Source organism: Acanthopagrus latus, chromosome 11 (genome assembly GCF_904848185.1).
Source record: "Acanthopagrus latus isolate v.2019 chromosome 11, fAcaLat1.1, whole genome shotgun sequence".
NCBI lineage: Eukaryota > Metazoa > Chordata > Actinopteri > Spariformes > Sparidae > Acanthopagrus > Acanthopagrus latus.
The window spans coordinates 810,902-834,873 of record NC_051049.1 but is presented as its reverse complement, the minus strand read 5'-3'; the positions used below and the strand labels follow the sequence as shown (position 1 = coordinate 834,873).

The 23,972-nt window shown below is 45.1% G+C and overlaps 1 protein-coding gene across 9 annotated transcripts in view; it reads left to right on the top strand.

The window, feature by feature from the left end:
* Positions 1–23,972, top strand: part of patj (PATJ crumbs cell polarity complex component) — an 87,354-nt gene that overhangs the window by 15,538 nt on the left and 47,844 nt on the right. For all 9 annotated transcript variants that reach the window (XM_037115850.1, XM_037115844.1, XM_037115842.1 and 6 more), the window contains exons 9-25: positions 72–174; positions 366–454; positions 576–705; positions 2,072–2,191; positions 4,181–4,242; positions 4,355–4,411; positions 4,588–4,722; positions 4,836–5,078; positions 5,386–5,472; positions 5,861–6,052; positions 13,482–13,691; positions 13,948–14,016; positions 21,132–21,452; positions 21,952–22,033; positions 22,477–22,531; positions 23,172–23,246; positions 23,367–23,438. In XM_037115850.1, the coding sequence (XP_036971745.1) occupies positions 72–174; positions 366–454; positions 576–705; positions 2,072–2,191; positions 4,181–4,242; positions 4,355–4,411; positions 4,588–4,722; positions 4,836–5,078; positions 5,386–5,472; positions 5,861–6,052; positions 13,482–13,691; positions 13,948–14,016; positions 21,132–21,452; positions 21,952–22,033; positions 22,477–22,531; positions 23,172–23,246; positions 23,367–23,438 (2,102 nt within the window). The remainder of the gene's footprint in view (positions 1–71; positions 175–365; positions 455–575; positions 706–2,071; positions 2,192–4,180; positions 4,243–4,354; positions 4,412–4,587; positions 4,723–4,835; positions 5,079–5,385; positions 5,473–5,860; positions 6,053–13,481; positions 13,692–13,947; positions 14,017–21,131; positions 21,453–21,951; positions 22,034–22,476; positions 22,532–23,171; positions 23,247–23,366; positions 23,439–23,972) is intronic.

The following is a 23,972-nucleotide window of genomic DNA, read 5'->3' as shown; positions in this document are numbered from 1 at the left end:
AGAAGCTGAATTGATTTGTTTTCTCTTTGCTTCATGTTTCACCTGCTGCTCAAACATGTTCTGGGTTTCAGCCCAACCTGGAGGGATACGAGATCCACGAGGTTCCTCTCATCAAGAAGGACGGGCAGAGCCTCGGCATCTCCATCGTCGGCTACAACCCTCTGACCAGCCAAGGTAGGACCAGCGCACACACGCACACACACACACACACCCACACACACACACACACAGACACACACACACACACACACACACACCTCTTTATATATCTTTGTATCATCAGAATCATCATCGTCTCTCTCTCTCTCTCTCTCTCTCTCTCTCTCTCTCTCTCACTGTGTGTCTGTGTCTCTCGGCCTGTTCAGATGCAGTCGGTGTGTTTGTGAAACATGTGGTACCGGGCAGCGCCGCAGATCAGAGCGGAAACATCCGGATCCACGACCGACTGATCGCTGTAAGAACCTGCTGCATGTCTGTGTGTCTGTTTGAGTGTCCAGCCTGATCCAGGTCGCTCCCTGCAGGTCTGTTGTACCTGTCCGTCTCCTCCTGTTATCTCTACCTGTCTTCCTTTACAGTTGGATGGTGTCAGTCTTCACGGTCTGACCAACCAGGAGGTTCTGGAGGTGATGAAGAGGACGGGTCAGACTGTCGTACTCTCTGTAGTCAGGAAGAAACCCAGAGGCCTGGAGAGATCCCTGGATAAAGGTAGACAGACGGTCAGACACAGTACTGACGATCAGGGCTGCAACTCATTGTTGATTAATCTGACTGACTTTCCAGTGAAGCAGGAGACATCTTGTGTCCAGCAGTCAAAGTTATGAAATTCAAAATATTTGTATATTTATGTGATTTAGAATTTTTAATGTGGGAGAAACAGTCGGAGCCATTTTCACATTGTAATGTGGTGTTAACACATTTACTCTGTAAGAACCACGTCAGACGCATGTTACAGGATGGTTTCTCTGCCATGTGGAGATGATCTTGGACCTGATGGTCCTGACCTCAGGACATTTACCTGGTTGGTGATCCAGTCTGAGCCCCATTAGGAGATTCAGTCACTGAGAACAGACCAGCAGAGCCGCCCTGCAAACAGCTACAGCACATGAGGAGGAAAACTTAATAACTAACAAATCAAATCCTGAGTTCATCGTTATTATAACAGTTATGAATTATTGAATAGGATTAGTCAGAGTCCTCAGACAAGACTTTAAGTATCAGAACAGTTCGGTGTTGGAAGAATATGATAGTTTTATGGTATTAAAGAAATAAATAGTTCCTGTAGTGCCTTGTTGGCCTTTTTAAACTGAGAGTCGTTGTGTCGACTGTAAATGAATCTCATTCAGATGTAGATGTTTCAGGCTAACGTGCTGAAGTGACTCTGTGTTGGTTCATGAGAGAGAAGTTAACTCTGTGTTAAACTTATCGCAGCTTTGCTTCCTATTTCCTGTCTGCAGCTTCTGTCCTCTCACCCAGATTAAGATGACAAATTTGTTTACAAGTCGGTGTAATTTCCCCAAACTCTCCACAGAGCGCCTGCGACTCCTCCGCCAGCGTCCACTGAGATTAATTCCCCTGCTTCAGGGTCATTTTTTTGTGTTGCGATGGGCCGGCGGCCTGCACTGGTCAGCCTCCGGGCCAGAGGGAAACAAGTGATTTTTTTTAAAAGAGGAGAGGAGTGCAGGGCTCTTATCTGCTCCAGACGTCTTTTATTTCATTACTGAGGAAACACAGGACTGGAAACCAGCAGAGTTCAGCCTGCAGCCGTGACTTCTCAACTTCTTATATTCTGCTCATTTCTGGGGCTCCCTTATCTACAGAGACCTCTGATGAGTTATGATGAGCCTGACAGGAAAATGCACCTCAGTTTTATAGATGACCAACAGCCAGGAGGTCAAAGGTCAGAGCAGTCGCTACCTGCAGGGACTTTACACAGACTTTAGTTGGAAACGGCTTTACAGATGATTCGTACAAACAAGGACGACAGAACGAAAACTGTTGGAAATACACATTCTTATTGTGTGTGTGTGTGTGTGTTTGTGTGTGTGTGTGTGTGTGTGTGTGTGTGTTTCAGTGGAGAGGGGGGAGTCTCGTGTGTCATTGAGGAGATCGTTGGAGGTCAAGGCTCGCTCGTCTGGGTTTGGTTTGACGACGCCAATAACAGCGTACTCCAACGCAGCACAGCTAACAAGGGGTGAGCACGCACACGCACACACACACACACACACACACACACACACACACAGGGCTGTACAGACATAAAGTAGAAGCAGACTGAGGCCAAAAAACACTTAACCGTTTTGTATTTAGTAGATTAACTGTCACGATTATAAATGGATGTTTATAGTCGACTCTTCAGCCAAGTGAGATTTTACATCTTAACAGCTTTATATTTCTCATTTTTACAGGTTTATACACTCTAATTATTTAAATAGGAATAAAATAAACCGTTTCCTAAAAAGACTGAACCTTGGGATGTGTCTCTGTGAGTATTCACACTCTGATCACTTTAAACCTAAAACTCTGGTCATCATTCTTTACGAACCCTCCTGCAGACGTGTCGGCGCGCCTCTAGCAGCACTCCTCTCTGAATTATTTCCTCTCTTTTTATTCCTCATTAGCTTTGCTAAGTGGCCAAAACGCCACGCTAACACTTAGCACGCCGCCTGCCTGCTCCCGGCCAACAGATGTAAAGTGTCCGAGCTGTCTGACAGCCTCGCAGCGATGTATTACCCTGTTTATTCAGCCAAACGCTGCAGATTAATTGCACTGTGAGGGCCGAGGTTAGCAATGCTAATTTAATCAGAGGCTGTTGTTGTAACACCGCCAGACCTGCTGCAAAATACCTCAACATGTGAGGAGATTTGTGAGAACATGGAGGTGTTTTTCTTGAGCTCAGCAGAGGTGGTTTCCTCCCTGAACTCAGGCTGAAGGCTCACAGAGCAGCATGTTCAGCCTGCTGGTGTGTGATCTGCTCTGACTGTCGCTGCTTCATCTTCACACGGCTGCAGGGAAAAGAAACAGCTACTCTCCTGTGACTCACGGAGGCATTGTTGCTGAGACAGTTGTGTGTGTGAATGCATTAAAACACACACACACACATTCACAGTCTCCACAGTTAAAGTTGCTTACTTTACAGTTTACATTTGAGTCATTTAGCTTTTTGCTTCAGAGCGGTGAATTCCAATGAGGTGACCGTCAGCAGAGAGCAGAGACGTACTGAAGTGTTTGTGCTGCAGCAGAACTACAGGACCGGTTTTCTCCTGGTTCTGCTGCAGAGACACCAGCTGTGGGACACTCTGAATATATGACTGTCTGTGCGAGCAGACATGTTGGAGCTGCAGCATCACCTGTACTGCCGCCACGCAAAAAGAAAACACAAGTTACTGAATTGCACCACGATCACAGAGATCAACAGTCACGTCCTGATGGAGACGTCGGGATGAGCTGGAGGACACTGTGATGAACATGTTGTTGAAAGAGGCAATTTGTAAGATGTGTTTAAAACCTTCAGTGAGCTAACAGTCTGTCCAGAGTGTGAAGAAACAACAGTGTTGACGTTCTGTCACTGTCTGCTGAAGTTAGCATGCTAACAGCTAGCCTCTGTCTCTCAGAGGTGACAGTCTGACAGCCTGCAGCTTCAGTTACTACTGAGTCTAATAATCAACAACATAAACTCATAAATGTAAGGAAAGGAAATATTTTGACTCCTGTTTTCATTATAAACAGAAAAATCCAACCGTCCACCATCTGAACTCAAGTTTGTGTCTCTGACTGAACTCAGACCAGTTTCATCTGCTCGTTAACTCGTCGTCAGACTCACTTCATTCACACTGGACACAAACTGAGTCACAATCAGTCCTCAGTTCACATGCTGATGCTGTCCGACTCCCTCTGTCCTCTCCTGTCTCTGGAGTCACAGTGCACCAGTTTACTTACAGTTGGTCGAAGATTGGATTAACTTGACTGTCTGACATATTACACCTCTGTGTTTTACTGCAGCGCTGTTTGTTTGTGTGTCTCTTCCAGTGTTGTTACGTTTCTGCAGGTTTCACTTGATGAGCTGCTGTGTTTTAACAGCTGAGCTGTAATTTTACATCTGTTCCACTGCTTACACAGGCTGTTCTGTGTGTGTGTGTGCGTGTGTGTGTGTGTGTGCTTGTGTGCTTGTGTGTGTGTGTAGCCACAGACGCAGAACTTAGAGCTAAATGGGAGGCGGCTCTGGGACCACAGTACCAAGTTCTGGTGAGGCAACAACACAACGTTACACATTTTCACTCATACTCACTGTCCTGTACGCTCAGTGTGTGTGTGTGTGTGTGTGTGTGTGTGTGTGTGTGTGTGTGTGTGTGGTCAGGTGGTGAACTTGGATCCCGTCATTGAAGACGATGCAGAGCTGCAGAAATCCTCTAAGGTGCGAAACGCTTCATCAGTGTGTGTTGAAGCCGTGCAGCGTGTTGTAATAAATGTGTTTGAGGCTACATCAGTCCGAGCTGAGTGAACCTCAAACTGACCTGATTTCTATAATCTGTGTTTTATTGTTTTATCCTTTATATTTTCCTTCCTTACGTCTCGTCTCGGCGCGTCCAGCTGCTGCCCGTCCACATGCTGCGTCTCGGCGTGGAGCTGGACTCGTTCGATGGTCACCACTACATCTCCTCTGTGGCCCCTGGAGGCCCCGTGGAGAAACATGGAGTCTTGAGACCAGAGGATGAACTCCTGGAGGTAAAGACATGCAGCTGGATGTCTGAAGATGTTTCTTCCTCTTCTTCTTCCTCCTTCAGTGCTTGAGTTCTTTGAATGCCTCCTGTCCTCTGAGATCTGGTGTGTCGGTGCAGGTCAATGATGTTCAGCTCTACGGGAAATCTCGGAGGGAAGTTGTGTCATTCCTCAAAGAAGTTCCTCCTCCGTTCACTCTGGTCTGCTGTCGACACCCGACCTCTGACCTGGAACCAGGACTGGACTCTGAGTCTGAACCAGAAACTGAATCAGCACGGGGACCTGGACCTGGACCTGGACCTGGACCTGGACCTGGACCTGGACCTGGACCAGTAAGACAGTCACAACCCAGTGTGGAGGAGGTGAGATCATCAAGGAACACGATGAACGAGATATTTTTTTAAACATTGACCCAAGTCACTTTTCTGAGAACTTCCAACCCGACTTGATGGAAAACTGACTTCTGTGTTCATGTTCAGTCAGTTTCACTGTTTAAATTTTAAACAGATTTAAAATGATGAAGAGGGAAAATTCTGTGATTAAGAAATAAGACTTGGACCAAATGACCAAATTTATGTTTACAGCTCTGAAGTTTATTCTGCAGTTAGAAAAGTTTGTACGTGTGGAAGTGGACGTACGTTTGAGTCTCTGCGTGTCACGTTGGTTCAGATCGAGATGAAGCTGTCGTCGATGCTCTGCAGTCACACAGAACTGAGAGACAACGTCACCGAACAGCAGCAGCTCGCTGTCAGACAGGTAACCTGTCTCACTCACCTGTCCCTGCTGTTTCACTGCACACAATCTGAGGTGAAAAACAACAGTTAGTTTCATGTTCACACAGTTCAGCAGAACTACAGAGTTTAAACTGCAGCTTCTGAGTTGAAGCTAGCTGCTCACGTGGCTCCAGCTAACATTAGCTTCAGCTACATTTACTGTATTTCCTGTAACCACATGAACATCTGAGTGAGGGAGGAGCTGAGAGCCACTCCAGAAAGAAATTATAAAGATAATGATGATGAACCGAAGTGAAATGAATTCTGGATATTTGATGGTAGTTTGAGTTTACCTTGTTTTTTAAGAGTCTGTTGTCTTGTCTTGTGTGTGTGTGTGTGTGTGTGTGTGTGTGTGTGTGTGTGAGGAGCAGGTTTCCCCGGTTCAGGAGGTGCTGATGGAGGTGAGGACTCAACACGGCCAGGAGGAAGAGGAGGAGGAGGAAGAAGAGGAAGAGGAGGATGAAGATGAAGGCGAGCTGGCCATGTGGTCTCCAGACGTTCAGGTGTTGGAGCTGCAGAAGGAGAGAGACAAAGGCCTCGGCTTCAGCATCCTGGACTACCAGGTAACTGTAACTGTACTCTGCCTGCTGCTGCACCGCACAACCGTCCGTCTGTAACTAAGTATATTTACTCAAGTACTGAAGAGCAAATCTGAGCTGCTTTGGTTGCGCGATGGTGGACACGCTGAAGGTTCTGAGTGTGGTATCAGAACTTTTACTGTCATAAAGAGTCTAAAAGCATTCAGAGTGCAGACTGTAGGACTTTATCGGACCTGAAGTCACAGAGAGGGTGAGTGGATGATGAGAGGACGACATGTGAGACACAGCAACGTCTCCTGCTCTTCTTCTTCTGCTCCTCACGCCGTCGCTCAGCCTCAGTGACCCGGGTCAGACAGGATGAACAGCAGAGCTGCAGTCCAACACTTCCTGTTTGTTCCTGAGTGATCAAGACGTCATCGTTACTCTGATGAGTCCTGGTTGAGTTCTGGTCTCATGAGGTGAATCTTTGACTCATTTTAAAGGAAACTTCCGCAGATTTTTGACTCAAAGGCTTGATGTTTAGAATCGTCTCCGTCTGGGGAGTAGATTTGGGAAATCCTGTTTTAGTTTCCTCCCCCACCCTGTTTCACTTTATCTTTAGGCTCAGCTTCACCTCCAAGACCTCTGCCTCCTCCCTCCTCTCCTCCCTCCTCTCCTCAGTCAGCTCCAGCTGAGGCATTGGGGGAGCTCCAGGTTAACTCCCTGTTGGTTTGCATCCATGTCAGCCTGCACATACACATACCCCCGGGCTGTGTGTGTGTGTGTGTGTGTGTGTGTGTGTGTGTGTGTGTGTTTTCAGTTAAAATCATTATTTTCTTTGAACGGAAACATGGACCAAATGCTGAGAAATTAACACTTAAACTTCATTTACATGTTATCAGATTGAATGAGGTGTGTGTGTGTGTGTGTGTGTGTGTGTGTGTGTGTGTGTGTGTGTTAATATTGTTATGTTCCCTACCACTGGACGGACGTACAGGTGGAGGTGCAGCAGGAGGCCATCAGGACAGGCTGATGTGGAGCTGAGCTGGTGGCTGACAGCCAGGTTACAGCAGCTACAGGTGCTTTTAGTTTGAAGTTTGAGTTTTCTGGTTCAGTCCAGTGTTTCCCATCATGCGGGTCGGGCCGCTCCAGCAGATCGATGTGAGGGGCCGTCACACGATTACTGTGAGAGAAGAAAACAAAGTTATGGGACACAAATCTGCTTCAGAAATCTAGAATAATCTGACCTCTTTGAAGCTCAAACAGTTATTATAAAGGTGCAGTGTTGTGTTGAGTGTTTGTCGTCTTCCTGAATGTGATCAGTTACTTTCCATCACAGATATTCAGACTCACTGTAACTCACAGAATACACCCACACAGGAGCAGCCAATCAGATTCCTCTCTGTCTCGTTTAGTTCATTATAGAGGCTGAATGATGACATCATCTGTGTGTGTGTGTGTGTGTGTGTGTGTGTGTGTCACGGCTGGCTGCTCTTGGCTGCAGACTCACATCAGGACAATGCAGCCTGTGTTCAGCTGAGGACGAACACACACACGTGCTGGTCTTCCTGAGTGTGTGAGGACATCGAACAATCAGTTTTAACTCTCAAACACACTCTTTGAAGCAACTTTCTAAATGATGAAATAAATATTATAAAATCTCTGGGACACTAAAGTGGGAACATGAAACATTTCCTCTTCGATGCTCCTCTCTGAAATGAAAACAGTAAATCAGCAGAAAGAAAAACAGATTGAATTTGTGTTCATCACATGTAGTTGACATGTTCTGCTGTTCACATTGCGTCTGTGTTTTAAAGTGGAAGTGATTTAAAAAGTGAAGCAGCTTCAGTGAAAAGCAGAAACAACCTCCAGCTGAGACTCGGAGAGTTTCACCTCAGAGGAAGTCGACCCAACAACAATTTTCACAAAATCAAATGAATCAACTTTTCACACAAATCTTCAGTCTCTCTCTCTCTCTTGCTGTCTTCCCTCTATATCTCTCGCCCAAGGGCATGTCGGTCCTGTGTTCCTGCCAAAGTGTTTCCTGTTACTGACTCCGCGGCTGTCAGAGTTGAGTGAAAGATGGTTGGAGGCAATAAGACGAGAGCCGATCCGATCCGTCTGTCTCGACTCAGACGGAGAACTTGACGCCGTTAAAATGAGACCAGCGTCGCACCTGAAAGATGTTTCCTCACCTCGACCATCAGAGAGGAATGACTCAGCAGAAATACTCTGATCAATTCTTCTATCAGTTGGAATCGATCAGTCGGTATCAGATCCATCATACAGGAGGGACGTGACACTAACGGACCCGATCAGCACTTCATGACATCATCAGAATGTCACAGCAGCCTCTCGGCTTAACAATGAACTTTTAATTGAATTTAATAAAATATGCAGTCGATTAAATTCAAAGGTGGCAGCTGATGGAGCAGGTCATCAATTTGGTGTGAGGTTGGTGGTTTGAGTCCCCCCTGTCCACATGAGCAAGGCACTAAAACGCACCAGTGAGTGAGTCTGTGTTTGTGAGTGACAGAAACTAAATGTGACTGTTAGAAAAGGATCGTTCCAAAACTTCAGTCCGGTGAAAATCAGGCGGCTGTTGATTCTTGAGCTTCAGTTGTTCTCCCTCGACTCACCGGAACCAATGGGTCCGTTTCAAACGACCGTCTCTGCCCACAGACGTCCACGTGTCCTTCAAGCTGGATGTTTAGCAGCTGCTCGATGGCGCCGCTCAGTCGGATTGTTCTGGTTCAGACCTCCGCTTTTCCCTCACCACCGTCCAGTCTCCCCCGAGCTGTTTGTCTTTCCAACCTCTTCTCAAAGAGCTCCGCCATTTTTAAAACTTCTTCCTCTTGTCCTGTGTTCGTGTCTCGCCTCAACTGTCGGCCACGCTGCCGCCCCACATCTGCTGGAGGTTCTGCTCTGCCGGCACTGATGGGTTGAGCCGTAACCTTAACAGTCTGTATCCATTTGTATATCTAACTCTGAGAATTAATGCGCATTTGGAATAAACATACAAAGAATAAAGAAGTGATTAAATTTAGTTTAAAAAATCAGGACTAAAAGACTTTGTGGAGAACAGCTGTAGGATTTGACCCCATGACTTCAGGACAACCCTGGACAGGAACTGGAACCAGTTCTGAACTGTGGGTGAGCTGGTGTGAACCAGCGACTCCACTGATGGAGAGGCACAAACAAAGAGCCAGTCAGTAAACAAACACTGGATTTGATATATAAAAAGTCACATTTCCACAAATGCCTCAGAACTTTTTCACTTCAGTCTTTCTGACCAGTCGCTCAAAGAGTTGAACTGAACAAGAGCTGCTCGTCCTCCGACCTTTAACTCACTGAGCCTCTGTAACTTTGGACCGTCGCTGTAACGACTGGTGATCAGGTTTGAGTCTCAGCTGGTGTTTCAGTTCATCATTGTGGATCAGATCAAGTTCTTTAACACCAAACCGTGAAAACCACGACTTTATGTTGCTGCTTCGACTGAAAGTTAAAGGAACCGTGTTGTGTAGATTTTATAGTACGCAGGAGCGTTTAGACTCAACTTTTACTGAAACTTGAACCACCAAAAACAAACAGACGCCAAAGTTACAGACAGAAGTGTTGATGTACTCATGTTCATTATGAGAGAATGAAGAAGTTTTTGTTGATATAATCAAACCTCAGAGAGCCGCAGAGGTCTGGAGTTTAAAATAAGAAGTCTAAAGTTCAAAAAACACTATTTTAGTCTTAAAATCATCTCGAGTTTGAATTGAACCGACATCAGAAAGGTCTTAAAACTCTGTCGACACTCAACCTACAGATCCAAAATAAAAAACCTCCTCATCTCTCTGCGTATGAAAAGCCGGCCGTGGAAACATCTCACTACTTTTGGCAAAGTACATTTTTAATTTCTTTATTTTTCCCCCTCACACTTTCTCCTACGTTTGTGAGATCTCCACTTCTTGACAGCTGAGGCCTTTCTTTTTCCGGAGGATCTTGTAGGAGTGGAGGACTTGAGTTCTGACTCCTCACCACCTGTAGCCATGTTGTTCAGTCTAAAAATACGGCGCCGCTTTGTTCTGGCAGCCGGAAACTTGGCACAGCCGTTCGTTCAGCAGCGCGGGCGATGCCCAGGGTTCAACACAGGGGAATTCACAAAATGTACATCCACTCGAACCAGGAGAGGGTTTTATAGATGGTATATGAATCTCTGAGGGGTTTGGATTCTGAGCGGACCGGGTCGTCCTCCTGGTTGCTCTGGTTAAACAGACGGAGCAGAGCGAGCTGCAGATGTTTGTGGAGTTTATCTGTTTACGTTGTGTTCTGCTGCTGCGTTCATGATACAGTCAGAGGAAATGAATTTCCTCCAGACTTCTTTTATTTTTACACTTGTTCTAAACTCAACTTACCAGGAAACCAACTGAGTGAGAGACGAACATTCATACAAACTTTATATCTGTGTCCTCAGTGCAACTTTAATCGCTACTGAACCGGACAGTACCGAGTGTTGCAGGAGGTTTAGTTATTGATGATATGTCAGATAGAAACAGCAGTCCATTGAAATTCTTGTAATCAGTAAGTCAACAAAATGTTGACGACAATCTGCAAGAAGAATATAAAGAATAAAACCGACTTTTTCAATAATCATCCAGCTTAAACTGAGTTTTCTGAGTGAAGTTGAAATGAAAAGCAGCCGACAAACTGAAGAAACAGAAGCTGTTTCTGTTTCACGTCATGATCAACACATCAGAAACAAACTGTGAGGATCAGGATGAAGAAACTAAAGTAATCAAATAAATGTAGTTGAGTTGTGTAATATTATTTAGTTTATCGTGTCGAGGACCAGCAGAGCCCACAGTGATGTCACACCGACACACCTGCAGCTCACCTGCAGCACCTGAGGCCAGAATTTAAGATATAAAGTCCTCCTCTGCTCCTGAGGATATAAACTCCTCCTCTCCTCCTCCTGATGATATAAAGTCCTTCTCTGCTCCTGAGGATATAAAGTCCTCCTCTGCTCCTGAGGATATAAAGTCCTCCTCTCCTCCTCCTGATGATATAAAGTCCTCCTCTCCTCCTCCTGAGGATATAAAGTCCTCCTCTCCTCCTCCTGAGGATATAAAGTCCTCCTCTCCTCCTCCTGATGATATAAAGTCCTCTTCTCCTCCTCCTGAGGATATAAAGTCCTCCTCTCCTCCTCCTGAGGATATAAAGTCCTCCTCTCCTCCTCCTGATGATATAAAGTCCTCTTCTCCTCCTCCTGAGGATATAAAGTCCTCCTCTCCTCCTCCTGAGGATATAAAGTCCTCCTCTCCTCCTCCTGATGATATAAAGTCCTCCTCTCCTCCTCCTGAGGATATAAAGTCCTCCTCTCCTCCTCCTGAGGATATAAAGTCCTCCTCTCCTCCTCCTGATGATATAAAGTCCTCTTCTCCTCCTCCTGAGGATATAAAGTCCTCCTCTCCTCCTCCTGATGATATAAAGTCCTCCTCTCCTCCTCCTGAGGATATAAAGTCCTCCTCTCCTCCTTAGGATATAAAGTCCTCCTCTCCTCCTCCTGAGGATATAAAGTCCTCCTCTCCTCCTCCTGATGATATAAAGTCCTCCTCTCCTCCTCCTGATGATATAAAGTCCTCCTCTCCTCCTCCTGATGATATAAAGTCCTCCTCTCCTCCCCCTGAGGATATAAAGTCCTCCTCTCCTCCTCCTGAGGATATACAGTCCTCCTCTCCTCCTCCTGATGATATAAAGTCCTCCTCTCCTCCTCCTGAGGATATAAAGTCCTCCTCTCCTCCTCCTGATGATATAAAGTCCTCCTCTCCTCCTCCTGAGGATATAAAGTCCTCCTCTCCTCCTCCTGAGGATATACAGTCCTCCTCTCCTCCTCCTGATGATATAAAGTCCTCCTCTCCTCCTCCTGAGGATATAAAGTCCTCCTCTCCTCCTCCTGATGATATAAAGTCCTCCTCTCCTCCTCCTGAGGATATAAAGTCCTCCTCTCCTCCTCCTGAGGATATAACGTCAGGTGGAGTGTTGTGGTCCACAGAACAGTTCTGAAGACTTGATTTAAAACAGAGGAACATCAGATGAGCAGAAGTTTATTTAGGGTCTGACGTGGTCGATCTCGTGCTCTTTCATCTTGATAGATAATAACGAATATATAATGATAAATGATAAAGTTTGTGATCCCTCTTCTTTATATTCGTGGGCTGTCATCTACAGCTTGAACGGTGTAGTTGTGATGATATTTGTGCTCTGAGGATTCAGTCTCTCCTGCTCGCTTCATCAGGAATAAACAAAGTGTTTGGACCCTTCAGCTGCATCCTGACGTTCCGATGAAGGTTCTGACCCGTACTCAGTGATGTTGGTACACACAGCAGCTGTCAGGATGATTGATGGTGTAAAGACGTGTGAACATCCTCGCAGCAAACACAACCTCCCACAGTTAGAGATGATCAAGACTCAGACGGATCAGATTTCAGATGGATCACTGACGTTCATCAGCTCTGAGCTACACGTTCACTTCAGCCTCGTCCTCCGTCCACACCGAGCACGTCTCCTCCTGTCCTCCTCAGCCGTCTGTCTCACTTCACTTCTCTGATTGTTGTGCGATTTAGAGTCGACCTCCTCTGTGTGTTGTTGTGTTGTTGTTTGTGTTTGTGTGGATGGATTTTCCATCATTTCTCTGGTCTCTGTCTCCCCCTGCCTGTCTGTCTGCTGCTGCACTGACTGACACATTCAGTCTGAGCGAGGAAGAAAACTGTCTCTCTGACCTCTCTCTGGGTTAGTGTTAGTGTCTCAGATGTAGTTGGTGTTCTTCGGTCCAGGTTCTTCTCTGAGCGTTTCTGGTGGACCCAGTTCTCATCATGTTTTCACCTGACTGGTTCTGAAAGTGATTGTTCAGTTACATCTTTTGATTGGATCTGAAAAAACAAGGATGAGAAAATGTATAATTACTTGATTTGTCAGGTTTTCAACACATATCTGAATGATAATCGATCAAACACATACATGTATAAATAAAGATATATGTATATATACTGATAGTTATATATGAATAATGTATAAGAAGGTGATCACGATGTCTGGTGGCTGCAGGTTGAACTCATTTTGTCTTGAATATGTTTTTATTGTCGTTATAATGTGAAGCACAGTTGGTTTGTGTGTTTAGATGTCGTCCATCTTTTCTTCTTAATTCTTTATTACCTGATTAGTTTCCTCTGAGTGGCTGTGAGTCTTCCTGGTGTCAGTACAAACAGAACCAGAACAATTTAATCACACAGAACAAATGAGATGAGAAGATTCGGTGTAACACAAATGTAGAGTTCAGAACATAAAGTGAAGCGACTCCACATATCAGAACCAGAACTTGCAGTAACCTGTGATGGAAACGAGACACTCACAGACGCTGGATGAATACTGAACACGGTCAGAACCTTTGAACATGATTTGTTTCATGTCCTTTGCTGTCTGTGTTCAGGACCCGTTGGACCCCGGTCGCTGTGTGATGGTGATCCGTTCCCTGGTTCCTGGCGGTTCTGCAGAGCGTCACGGCGGTTTACTTCCCGGAGACCAGCTGGTGTCGGTCAACCACACTCAGGTGGACCCGCTGACCCTGTCCGAGGCCGTGGAGGTCCTAAAGTCCGTCCCGCCTGGAACCGTCCGCCTCGGCATCCGCAAACCTCTGGTGGTACGTCCACAGCTGCTGACGGCTGCAGACGGGCCTCTGCATGGGGATATTTGTCTGAGTGGAGCTTCATGTTCTGTTTAAACTAGTTGATTTAGAACAGCTGTTCTCTTCAAACTTCACTTCAGATTATGTCAGCATGTCATTTTTAATGTGTCCAATAATAAAACAATAATATTCAGATGAACTAACTGGACTTTCTGCTGCCAGCGAGTCAGAATATCAACCTGTAATCCTCCAATCTGAACTGTTGGTGCAGGTGGAGGAGAGGAGGAGGGAGGACAGCAGCCACCTGTCCATCAGCAACACACAGCTACCTGTGCCAAAGGTAACACGCACACACACGCACACGCACACACACACACACACGCACACACACACCTGAGCTCACACACACACACACGCACACGCACACACACACACACACACACACACCTGAGCTCACACACACACACACACACACACACACACACACACACACACACACCTGAGCTCACACACACACACACACACACACACACACACACACACACAGATTGTTCTTGGTCATCTGATTTTTTTTTTTTCTTTCTATAAAATGTCAGAAAATTGAAAAGAATACAGTTTAAAGTGAAGAAAAAAGCAGGACATCAAACTGCAGATGTAAAGATGTTGTTTCCATCTTCACATCTTCTTTAAGATGAACTCTGGTCTGTAGCTGCTGAGCTGCGTGTGGACGTTGATCTTGCAGCTGTCTGGTGATTCTGTTTCAGCAGCAGCATGTTAACTCGTGTTTTTAGAGACGTGTGACGGACGGCGTGTGCAGGTCTACGTACTTCATGTACCTGATTCACTCCTGACCCTGGATCAGTATTTCAGCCTAATAGACTTTCCGACTCTCTCGAGGCGTCGACGGCGTGTCACAGTCTTCACCATCAGACGGACTCGCTGTGGTTCTGAGGTGACAGACGTGTCGAACACTCTGCAGATTATAAAAGCCTTTAAGGCAAATTTGTGATTAGTGATTGTATAACAGTCATATGGGACAAAGACGGAGGTTTCTCTCTCTCTCTCTCTCTCTCTGAGATGTTAATCAACTCAATCCAGACTAATTGGACCATTAAGATTTTCTTCCACATTATTCTCTCTCTCCCTCCGTCCGTCCTCTTCCCTCCATCTCTCTTCATCTTCCACAGTTAAATCTCTGCTCTCTCTCTCTTTATCTCTTCCCTCTTAACTCATTTCACTTCAGTTTGCTTTATTGGTCTGGATATCAGATGAACCGCGCTGCCGAGGCTTTTGACTATAAGAAAAATAAATGGAGGGATAAATAAATGTAGATAAATATGTGGAGCGTGACAGGAACGGATTCAGAGCTCAGAGTGGATTTACACGGCTGTAAAACAACAAGATACAAAGACTGATAACAGGTGGAGGACGACCGAAGACTGTCAGCCTGATCACAGCTCTCAGATCAGCTGCTTCTGTTTGTTGTGACTTCACAGATGAGAATCAGTCGCTCTGCTGGAATTAACTGAACAATAAATGATGTACGTCACTGTTCTGGACTGAAAGAAGTGAAACAAGGTGTTGGAGGGACACTCTGATATTAATATTTCTGAGTTTAGAAAATAAGATAATGATTTATCAGTATGTGATGCCGTCACGTGATCTTGAGTCTTGCAGCCGTTGTTTCACGCTTCATGACTGATCGGTGACATCAGACCGGAGAGGATGTCTGCTCTGATTGGCTGCAGCTGAGTTCTGCCTGGCTCGACTCAGCCAGATGTTTAGTCAGAACTTAGAACAGTTCACACACGGATCGTTGTTCTGTAGTGTGTGACGGCTGCACGAATTTAGAGCCTGAATTACAGATTAATAGAATAGATTCAAGGACAGAAAAGTAAAATTATTCATATCTAGTCTTAGATTTGAAGCTCAATTTAATAAATAAACAAAAAACTGTGTGCAAAAAAAGTGATCAGAAGCCGACATCTTAACGTCACAAAGGAAGAAGGTGACATGTGGAGCGTAGTGACGCTGTGAGAGCGACAGGACGGTAACACAAGCTCACCTGAAGCTGCAGGTACCACGACACACATCCCACACAGACGCCGAGACACACTCACTGATTTGTGTGACTATAAAGGAGAAAAGGCTGATCAGGTGCACGGCAGGGCAGAAGGGTTCAAACAATGAAGCCAGGTGTTGGTGCAGCGATGTGTCACAGTGGAAACAGGTGAGTCTCGAGCAGATCGATGAGAACTGGAGAGATTTAATTCAGGTGAGAAGAAACATTCAGATTTCGGCTCTTATTTGCCTCAAACGGTCACGTGGTCGTTTGTTTCTGAGCTGCTTCTCTTCAGCTTGTGGCTGAAACTTGTTTTTGTGATCTCTGCTAACAGAACCGACAAAACGGGCCGACGTTGTGCTGCTCATAAATCAGTGGATCATCTGCAGGAAGTCGTGTTGTCGTTCTGTATTCAACGATTTCTCTCCTCTCTTGTTTTTTCTCTCCTCACCTCTGTCGTCTCTCTCGTGTCCCCTCATCGCTCTCTCCTCTTTCACCTCCTTCCTCCCTCCTCTTTCATCTCTTCCTCTCTCCTCTCTTTCACCTTCTCTCTCCCTCTCTCCTTAATCTCTCCTCTCCCTCCCCTCTGTCTCTGTGAAGCTGCTGACTCAGCTCGATGGCTGGATGGTATAAAGTGCTCCATCAGCTCAACCAGCAGCATCTCTCTCTTAAGTGAGTCGGGGGGTGGAGCGGGTGGAGCTGGGGGGGGGGGGGGGGTACTCTGAGGACACTCCGGTCCTCCAGCGCCGATACGCTCAGTACTGCAGTACTCACAGTGAATACTACTGCAGTACTGTAGAGGACAGGACGGCTCAGTAGTTCATTGATCAGAACCAGAGTTCCACTTGTTCTAATGAGACGACATGAAACAAACCTCCTCACTGCTGTTTGTAGAGGCTGAACACAGAAGTCTTATCTTGTGCACACAGGATTATAATACGTGTTGAACTAACGTGTGCACAAGTTATCATCTCGTGGATTATTATATTTAAAGATGATATAATAATATCTGGGGAACACAGTTTGTGCAAACAACATAATTGAATCTGTGAGGAAGACGTCGACTTCATTTCATCTTTCAGTTTCATTTTTTGGTTTCAGGTTTGAAATTTATAAATATTATATCAGCTTTTCAAAAGCTGTTTTGTTTGATCACATTTATTTCAAGTGACAGTTTCAGTGTCATGAATCAAGTCACCGTTTGACTGGACTTTAATTTCCTCCTTTTAAAGAGAATATTTCTCACTGTATGCTGGTGTCTTCTCAGGTTTCACTGATTCTGACTTTAAATTCTGTGATTGAAAGTGAAGCTCGTTTCAGTTTCTTTCTGATTTGGAATTAAAATGATGACACACCTTATTGTTAAACAGGTGAGTAATATTTGACAGGATATTAAACAGGAACTAATACTCCATCTGTTCTGTGCACGACAAGCTTCCAGACAGCGTGTACAGACGTCTGCTCAGTTAGAATTAACAGTCCCAACAGTCCCAAGATTTCTTGGTGCAAAAATTGATTTAATTTTCTCTGTGAGACTCACAAGATTGTAATTTTGTGTCTCATGTTCAGTCAAACCTCACCTGTTTGACTGAACTACGTCTCCACCTGGACGCAAGTCTGTACAGAGTACTGTATGTACTGAGTACTGAGTACTGTACTGTATGTACTGTATGTACTGTATGTACTGAGTACTGTACAGAGTACTGTATGTACTGTACAGAGTACTGTATGTACTGTATGTACTGTGTGTACTGAGTACTGTACAGAGTACTGTATGTACTGTACAGAGTACTGTATGTACTGTACAGAGTACTGTATGTACTGTATGTACTGTACAGAGTACTGTATGTACTGTATGTACTGTGTGTACTGTGTGTACTGAGTACTGTACAGAGTACTGTATGTACTGTACAGAGTACTGTATGTACTGTATGTACTGAGTACTGTACAGAGTACTGTATGTACTGTACAGAGTACTGTATGTACTGTGTGTACTGTGTGTACTGTATGTACTGTGTGTACAGAGTACTGTATGTACTGTGTGTACTGTATGTACTGTGTGTACAGAGTACTGTATGTACTGTATGTACTGTGTGTACTGAGTACTGTACAGAGTACTGTATGTACTGTACAGAGTACTGTATGTACTGTACAGAGTACTGTATGTACTGTATGTACTGAGTACTGTACTGTATGTACTGTGTGTACTGTATGTACAGAGTACTGTGTGTACAGAGTACTGTATGTACTGTATGTACTGTGTGTACTGAGTACTGTACAGAGTACTGTATGTACTGTACAGAGTACTGTGTGTACTGTGTGTACTGTATGTACAGAGTACTGTATGTACTGTGTGTACTGTATGTACAGAGTACTGTATGTACTGTATGTACTGTGTGTACTGAGTACTGTACAGAGTACTGTATGTACTGTACAGAGTACTGTATGTACTGTGTGTACTGTGTGTACTGTATGTACTGTATGTACAGAGTACTGTGTGTACTGTGTGTACTGTGTGTACTGTATGTACAGAGTACTGTGTGTACTGTGTGTACTGTGTGTACTGTATGTACTGTCCCTTATGTACCCTGTGCACTGTACTGCAGTCTCCTGTGCTGCCTCCGTCCTCTGCGCTGCTGTTTTATTTCCTGTTTTATATGCAGCCCATTTGGCTGAAGAGGGTTTTTCACAGCCCACAGGTCTCTGATGGGTTTCCATAAAGACAGCCGGGTCGGCGCTGTCACTTCACCGCCGGATCGTTCTCTGTCACGCCAGCCTGCTGACCAGAGAGAGACCCCCGTTACACATCCACAGCTCGTTAACTTTTAGAGGTCACATGTAGAAGACGAGCTGCTGCTGCAGTTACAGCTGCGATCACATTATTCTGATCTGCTTTGTGCAGATAAAGAGCCGCAGCCAGCGCAGCTCCGACCCGGCCTCACTCAGAACACACTCGCTCATCAGTCTTTGTTTGTTGTGAAAGAAATGTTCAAGTCCGTCATGTATTGATTATGACTCGGTGTGATCTGATATCAGAAACATCCGTGTCTCCGTTAAACGAATGAGCTGATGGTTGAAGCTGATTAAAATATCTGACAGGTTGTTTAAATTTGTTGGCAAGACACAAAAAAACATGTTCAGTCGTAACCAAATAATATTTATCATCTGTAGAAGTTAATGATATTTTATTTATTTATTATATTTGCATTAACAGCCCCGACAGTCATATAAAACTTTATAACATGAGCTGAAACTATATTTACATTTTCTGCTTTATTTATTCAGCCACATTTAGGAAATTAAACCTGCACTATTTAAGAATCTGCCACCTTTTGAGTTTCTACCATAAGTAAATACAAATACATCAGTTTATTATCATAGTAGCCTCTAGCTGCAAGGCTAACTGTGCTAACTAGCCAGCAGCAGCTAGCTGTCCAGACTGGGAGCTCAGCGTGATGAGACCAGCTGCTCATCACCACATGCTAACTTGATCAGACATCTCTGCAGAACATGACAAATAACGACTCTTGTGTGATCAAATTCTTACATGTTTCAGCTTTAAAAGTAAAATAATTTTTTTTCATTCATTCTATTGTGAACTCTTAGAAAAACGAGAGTCTACCTCAGATTAAAACAGATGAAAAGCAGGATCACACATTAAAAAACATCTATAATTACAATTTAAAACATGTTCTTCCAAACTAAATGTCCCACGATGGGACTGAAAAGTAACTGTGCTTTTATCACATGATGAGACCTGCTGCTGTCGACTGGAAACACGTCAGTGGGACGAACATTTAATAAAGCTTACAGATGATCGCTAACTGCTCCTGTAAGAGATCCACACACAGTCCGACGAAGTTCAGACTCGTTTAATCAATTCAATGTAAAGAGAAATCAGGAGAGTGATGGACACATTAATCAATAAGTTCAGATGTGCTGAACAGCTGACTGACATCACAGTGAGTCAGATCCGGTTCACACTGTAAACTAACGAGTCACCAGCTTTCATGTGTGCATGAAAACACATCCAGTGTTTATGATCTGGTGATCCGGTGATCCGGTGATCTGGTGATCCAGCAGTCCTGCAGACAGTTCGGGGGTTCAAACCCACGGCTGTGGCAGCGCGCGGCCGCTGCGTCGCTCTGTATCTGAACCCTCGACTCGTCATCTCCACTGTCCTCATCGTCTAATGGCAGAGATATTAAATGACAACGTCTTTAAATCTTATGAATATGAGGCCAGGCAGTCACGGCCAATACACATCAGTCTGCAGAACATCCTGTTAGCGTTATGAGCTCTCTGCTGCAGCCGCCGTCTGCTCCTCACCTCCATTATACAGCCGTGATGGGCCGGCTTCCCGGGCCCAAATTAAAAGAAGAGGAACAGAGTCCTTGACGATGAGGCTTCGTCGATGGAAATTAGCCTAAGTGTTGTCATTAATATTTCCCCGCGCGGGCTAATGTCTGCATCGTAATGTTAAGAACAGGATATCCCCTCAGTATCTGCTGAGGAAGGCTCTTTGGGGAGTTGGACAAAACCTTTATGTGTTCAGAGATGAAGGCTAATGTTCAAAGTGAGTCAAGTTTTAGATTTAGTGCGAGCTGCGGTTTTACACTTTAGTTTCCTCACTGATGCAGACAGCAGGAAGCTTCTGATGGATTTACTGACTCTTCACTCACTCAGGTGTCCGAAACACGCCGAGACCACCGATCCACCGGACTGATGAGGGACGGACAGAACCGGCTTTATGTCTTTGGGACTCTAGTTCTCTTCTGGCTCAGCGTCACTGTAATCCTCCTCATGCCTTCCATGTTTAATTCAAAGTGTTTGACCTGTAAAATGCTGTGCTGCCTCCACGGATCAGATCCTCTGAGCGCCTGTTCACACCTGATGTCACTTCCTGCTCTTCATGAGACAAACCCATCCTTCACTCCATGTTTCTGCACTGAGACAGAAGAAGTGACGGTTGGATCGGTTCATTAACACGTTGTGTTCTTAGAGAAGCAAACGTGACACATTATTTCGAGTATAAAATCCCTCTGCTGGCTGCGCCTGCTTCAGAATTGATTTGAGATCCTTTCCCTGGTTTGTAAAGCTCTTAACGGTCTTGGTCCTTCGTGATTATCAGATTTGCTTTTAGCCAGTGAACCCTTGAGAACGCTCAGGTCTGCAGGCAGTTTAATTATCCCTACAGTCAGAAGAAAAACTCTTATTACTGTGTTAACTTAAGTGTTTACTCAGCTCAATGATTGATTGATGATTCATTTTAACCTCTCGGTGCCGAGCGGACAGATCAAATCGCTCTCTAAGTTTTTCCCAACACTGTTCTTCTGTCTCTACTTCAGCTGCTGTGACCTTTGACCTTCTCACTGTTGATGAATGTGTGTCAGGGGTTTGGTGACGGCTCCATTCTGCCAGAAGACCTGCGACAAGAGGAGGAGGAGGAAGAAGAAGAAGAGGAGGAGGAAGAGGAGGAGGAGCCAGAGCTGATCCTGGATGGAGGTCTGCCTCGCTACACCTCCGTCTCTCTGTCCTCTGACCTCCTGCCTGTTGAGGAGGGCAGGGAGATGGCTGTGGACGAGGAGGTGGAGGTAGGGAAGGAGGACGAGGTGAGGATGCAGGAGAGCTCCGGCTCTCTCCCCAGGAAACCTCCTCCGTCCTGGGAGGAGTGGAAGATGATGTCGTCCAGCCTGTCTCGAGGAGCAGAGGAGGTGAGGTGGAGCTCAGCTGACTTCATCTCTGTCTGTTTTAACTTTTAACTCGTCTTCCATCTTCACAGAATCACACAACAACACTGTTTACACTCACTAATTCATTTCCATTCAAATTCCACCTTCATTAAATAACGTCACTGAAGCTTCACACATCCTGCAAGTGTTTCAAAATAAAAGCCCAGGCAGATTACAGCAGCTGGGAGAAATGTCTCGTCTGCTGCTGTGATCCACGTCTCCAGACTTCCAGAGCTGATCTGAGAGGATGTATCTCAACATTTCATTTGAAACTACTTGCAGGATATACTGTATGAAAAATATCAAAGCAGAAATCACTGGAGAGAAAACAGGCCTGTGGAAATGATCACATCGAACTACATCCTGGAAAGTGTTTCCTCTCACTGATATTGATCTTTGATGTTCAGTATCGACACCGTTCAGTTCTCTGATCTAATGTGACGATTTCAGTGAATAGTTTTTATTGTTTGACTGTTTCCAGACGTGGAGGAGAGAGCAGGAGGAGGACGACCTGCACAGATCGGACCATGAGAGCATCGTGTCTGCAGGAAACCTGGTTCTGGGTGAGAAACTGAATCTTTATCAGCTCTTTAAAATAAGAAATCATCACTGAGAGATCTGAAGGCCAGAGAACACAGACTCAGAGACATGGAGCTGAAAGTCCTGATCACAGAAACGTTTCACAGAAAAGAAGCTGTTGATACAAGTACTAACTCTGTGTGTGTGTGTGTGTGTGTGTGTCTGTCTGTGTGTGTGTGTCTGTGTGTGTGTGTGTCTGTGTGTGTGTGTGTCTGTGTGTGTCTGTGTGTGTGTGTCTGTGTGTGTGTGTGTGTGTGTGTGTCTGTCTGTGTGTGTGTGTCTGTGTGTCTGTGTCTCTGTGTCTGTGTGTGTGTGTGTGTGTGTGTCTGTCTGTGTGTGTGTGTGTGTGTGTGTGTCTGTGTGTGTGTCTGTCTGTGTGTGTGTGTGTGTGTGTGTGTGTGTGTGTGTGTGTGTGCTGGTATTTCAGACTCCAGAGACAGTGAAGCAGATTCTGAGCTCACTCTGACCGACACCGACACAGAGTCAGTCCCTCCTCTTCATCACCTCCTCTCCTCTCCTCCTTCACCTCCTCTCCTCCCCTCCTTCACCTCCTCTCCTCTCCTCCTTCACCTCCTCTCCTCCCCTCCTTCACCTCCTCTCCTCTCCTCCTTCACCTCCTCGTCTCCTCCTGGTTGTTTCACAGTCCTCTGTCGCCCTCTTCTGGTTGAAGTTGTTAATTTTCTTTGGCCTGTTTTTTTTTTTTTTTTTGATGAATATATAAATTAAACTTTACTGTTTTAAGTTTTAATTATAAAACATTTCAAACAGAGTCCATGTTTCTTCTGACAGACACATTTTATTCTCTTTGTCAGCGTTTTAATCATTCTGCTCTTGTTGTTGCGGCTGCATCATTGTACCTGATGGTGATATTTTATTAATTCATTCTGCATCATTTTTGGAAACTTTTGCCTAAAATTGATCCTCAATCAATTTGATAAGTTATGAAACGTTCTGCACTGACTGCTCAGTTTGTTCCAGTGAGAGTTTAACAGAGAGTTTTAAAGACGTCTGTCAGAGAAGAGAGAGTCGTCTAGTTTACAGCTGAACCTGATCAGACACACAGCTTTGATTTAAAAAAAAAACAAAAAAAATAACATTTGTTGTTGTTTTCTTCCTGTGGAGGTCCGTCAGGATGATTGACACACAGAGGAGGAAGAGGCGGAGCCAGGGAGGAGCCTCTCTACCAATCAGAGGAGGGTAGGAGACCTGCTTCACCTGCAGCTTACTGTGATCAGATTAAAGACAGACAGTTAGGAACACATCATAACTATTGATCATCCTGTAATCAGATACTCAATGATCAATACATGTTCACAGTGATCTTCCTGAAAGAGAGGAGGGGGAGGGAGAGGAAACACCTGCCTTCAGTCACTGGGGACCACCCCGCAGGTAACACACACACACGCACGCACACACACACACATGTTCTCCAGAACAGCTGATCACATGTTAACAGACCAGATCTGAGCAGAGAGGCCAGACACCTCCTCCTCCAGTGAACCACCATGAGTCACACAGCCTGTAAAACAAACATCATATTTCAGCTTGAGAGTCTCAGTTTGTCATAAAACCTGACAGTCCCGTCAGTGGAGCCTCATACAGTCGATCCTCACTGAACTGTCCAACGTCTCTTTTACTGTAAGACCAGTTCACTGAAGTTTTCTCATCACAGCAGCTCAGATTTTCACTTGTGACATCAGGTCAACATAATCAAAGGCCAGATGTGACGGGCTGTATAACAGAGAACCAGCTCGAAGAGGTTTAGACATCCGTCAGATGTTTGAGGACTCCTGAACGCTTAAAACTGAAGTGAAACATCACAACCTGCCTCTGCCGCCATCTTTAAATGAGGCCACCTTGTATTCAGGCACCAGCGGACCCAACAGTGGGTGTGTTGTGATGACTGAGATAACACTGTATGAA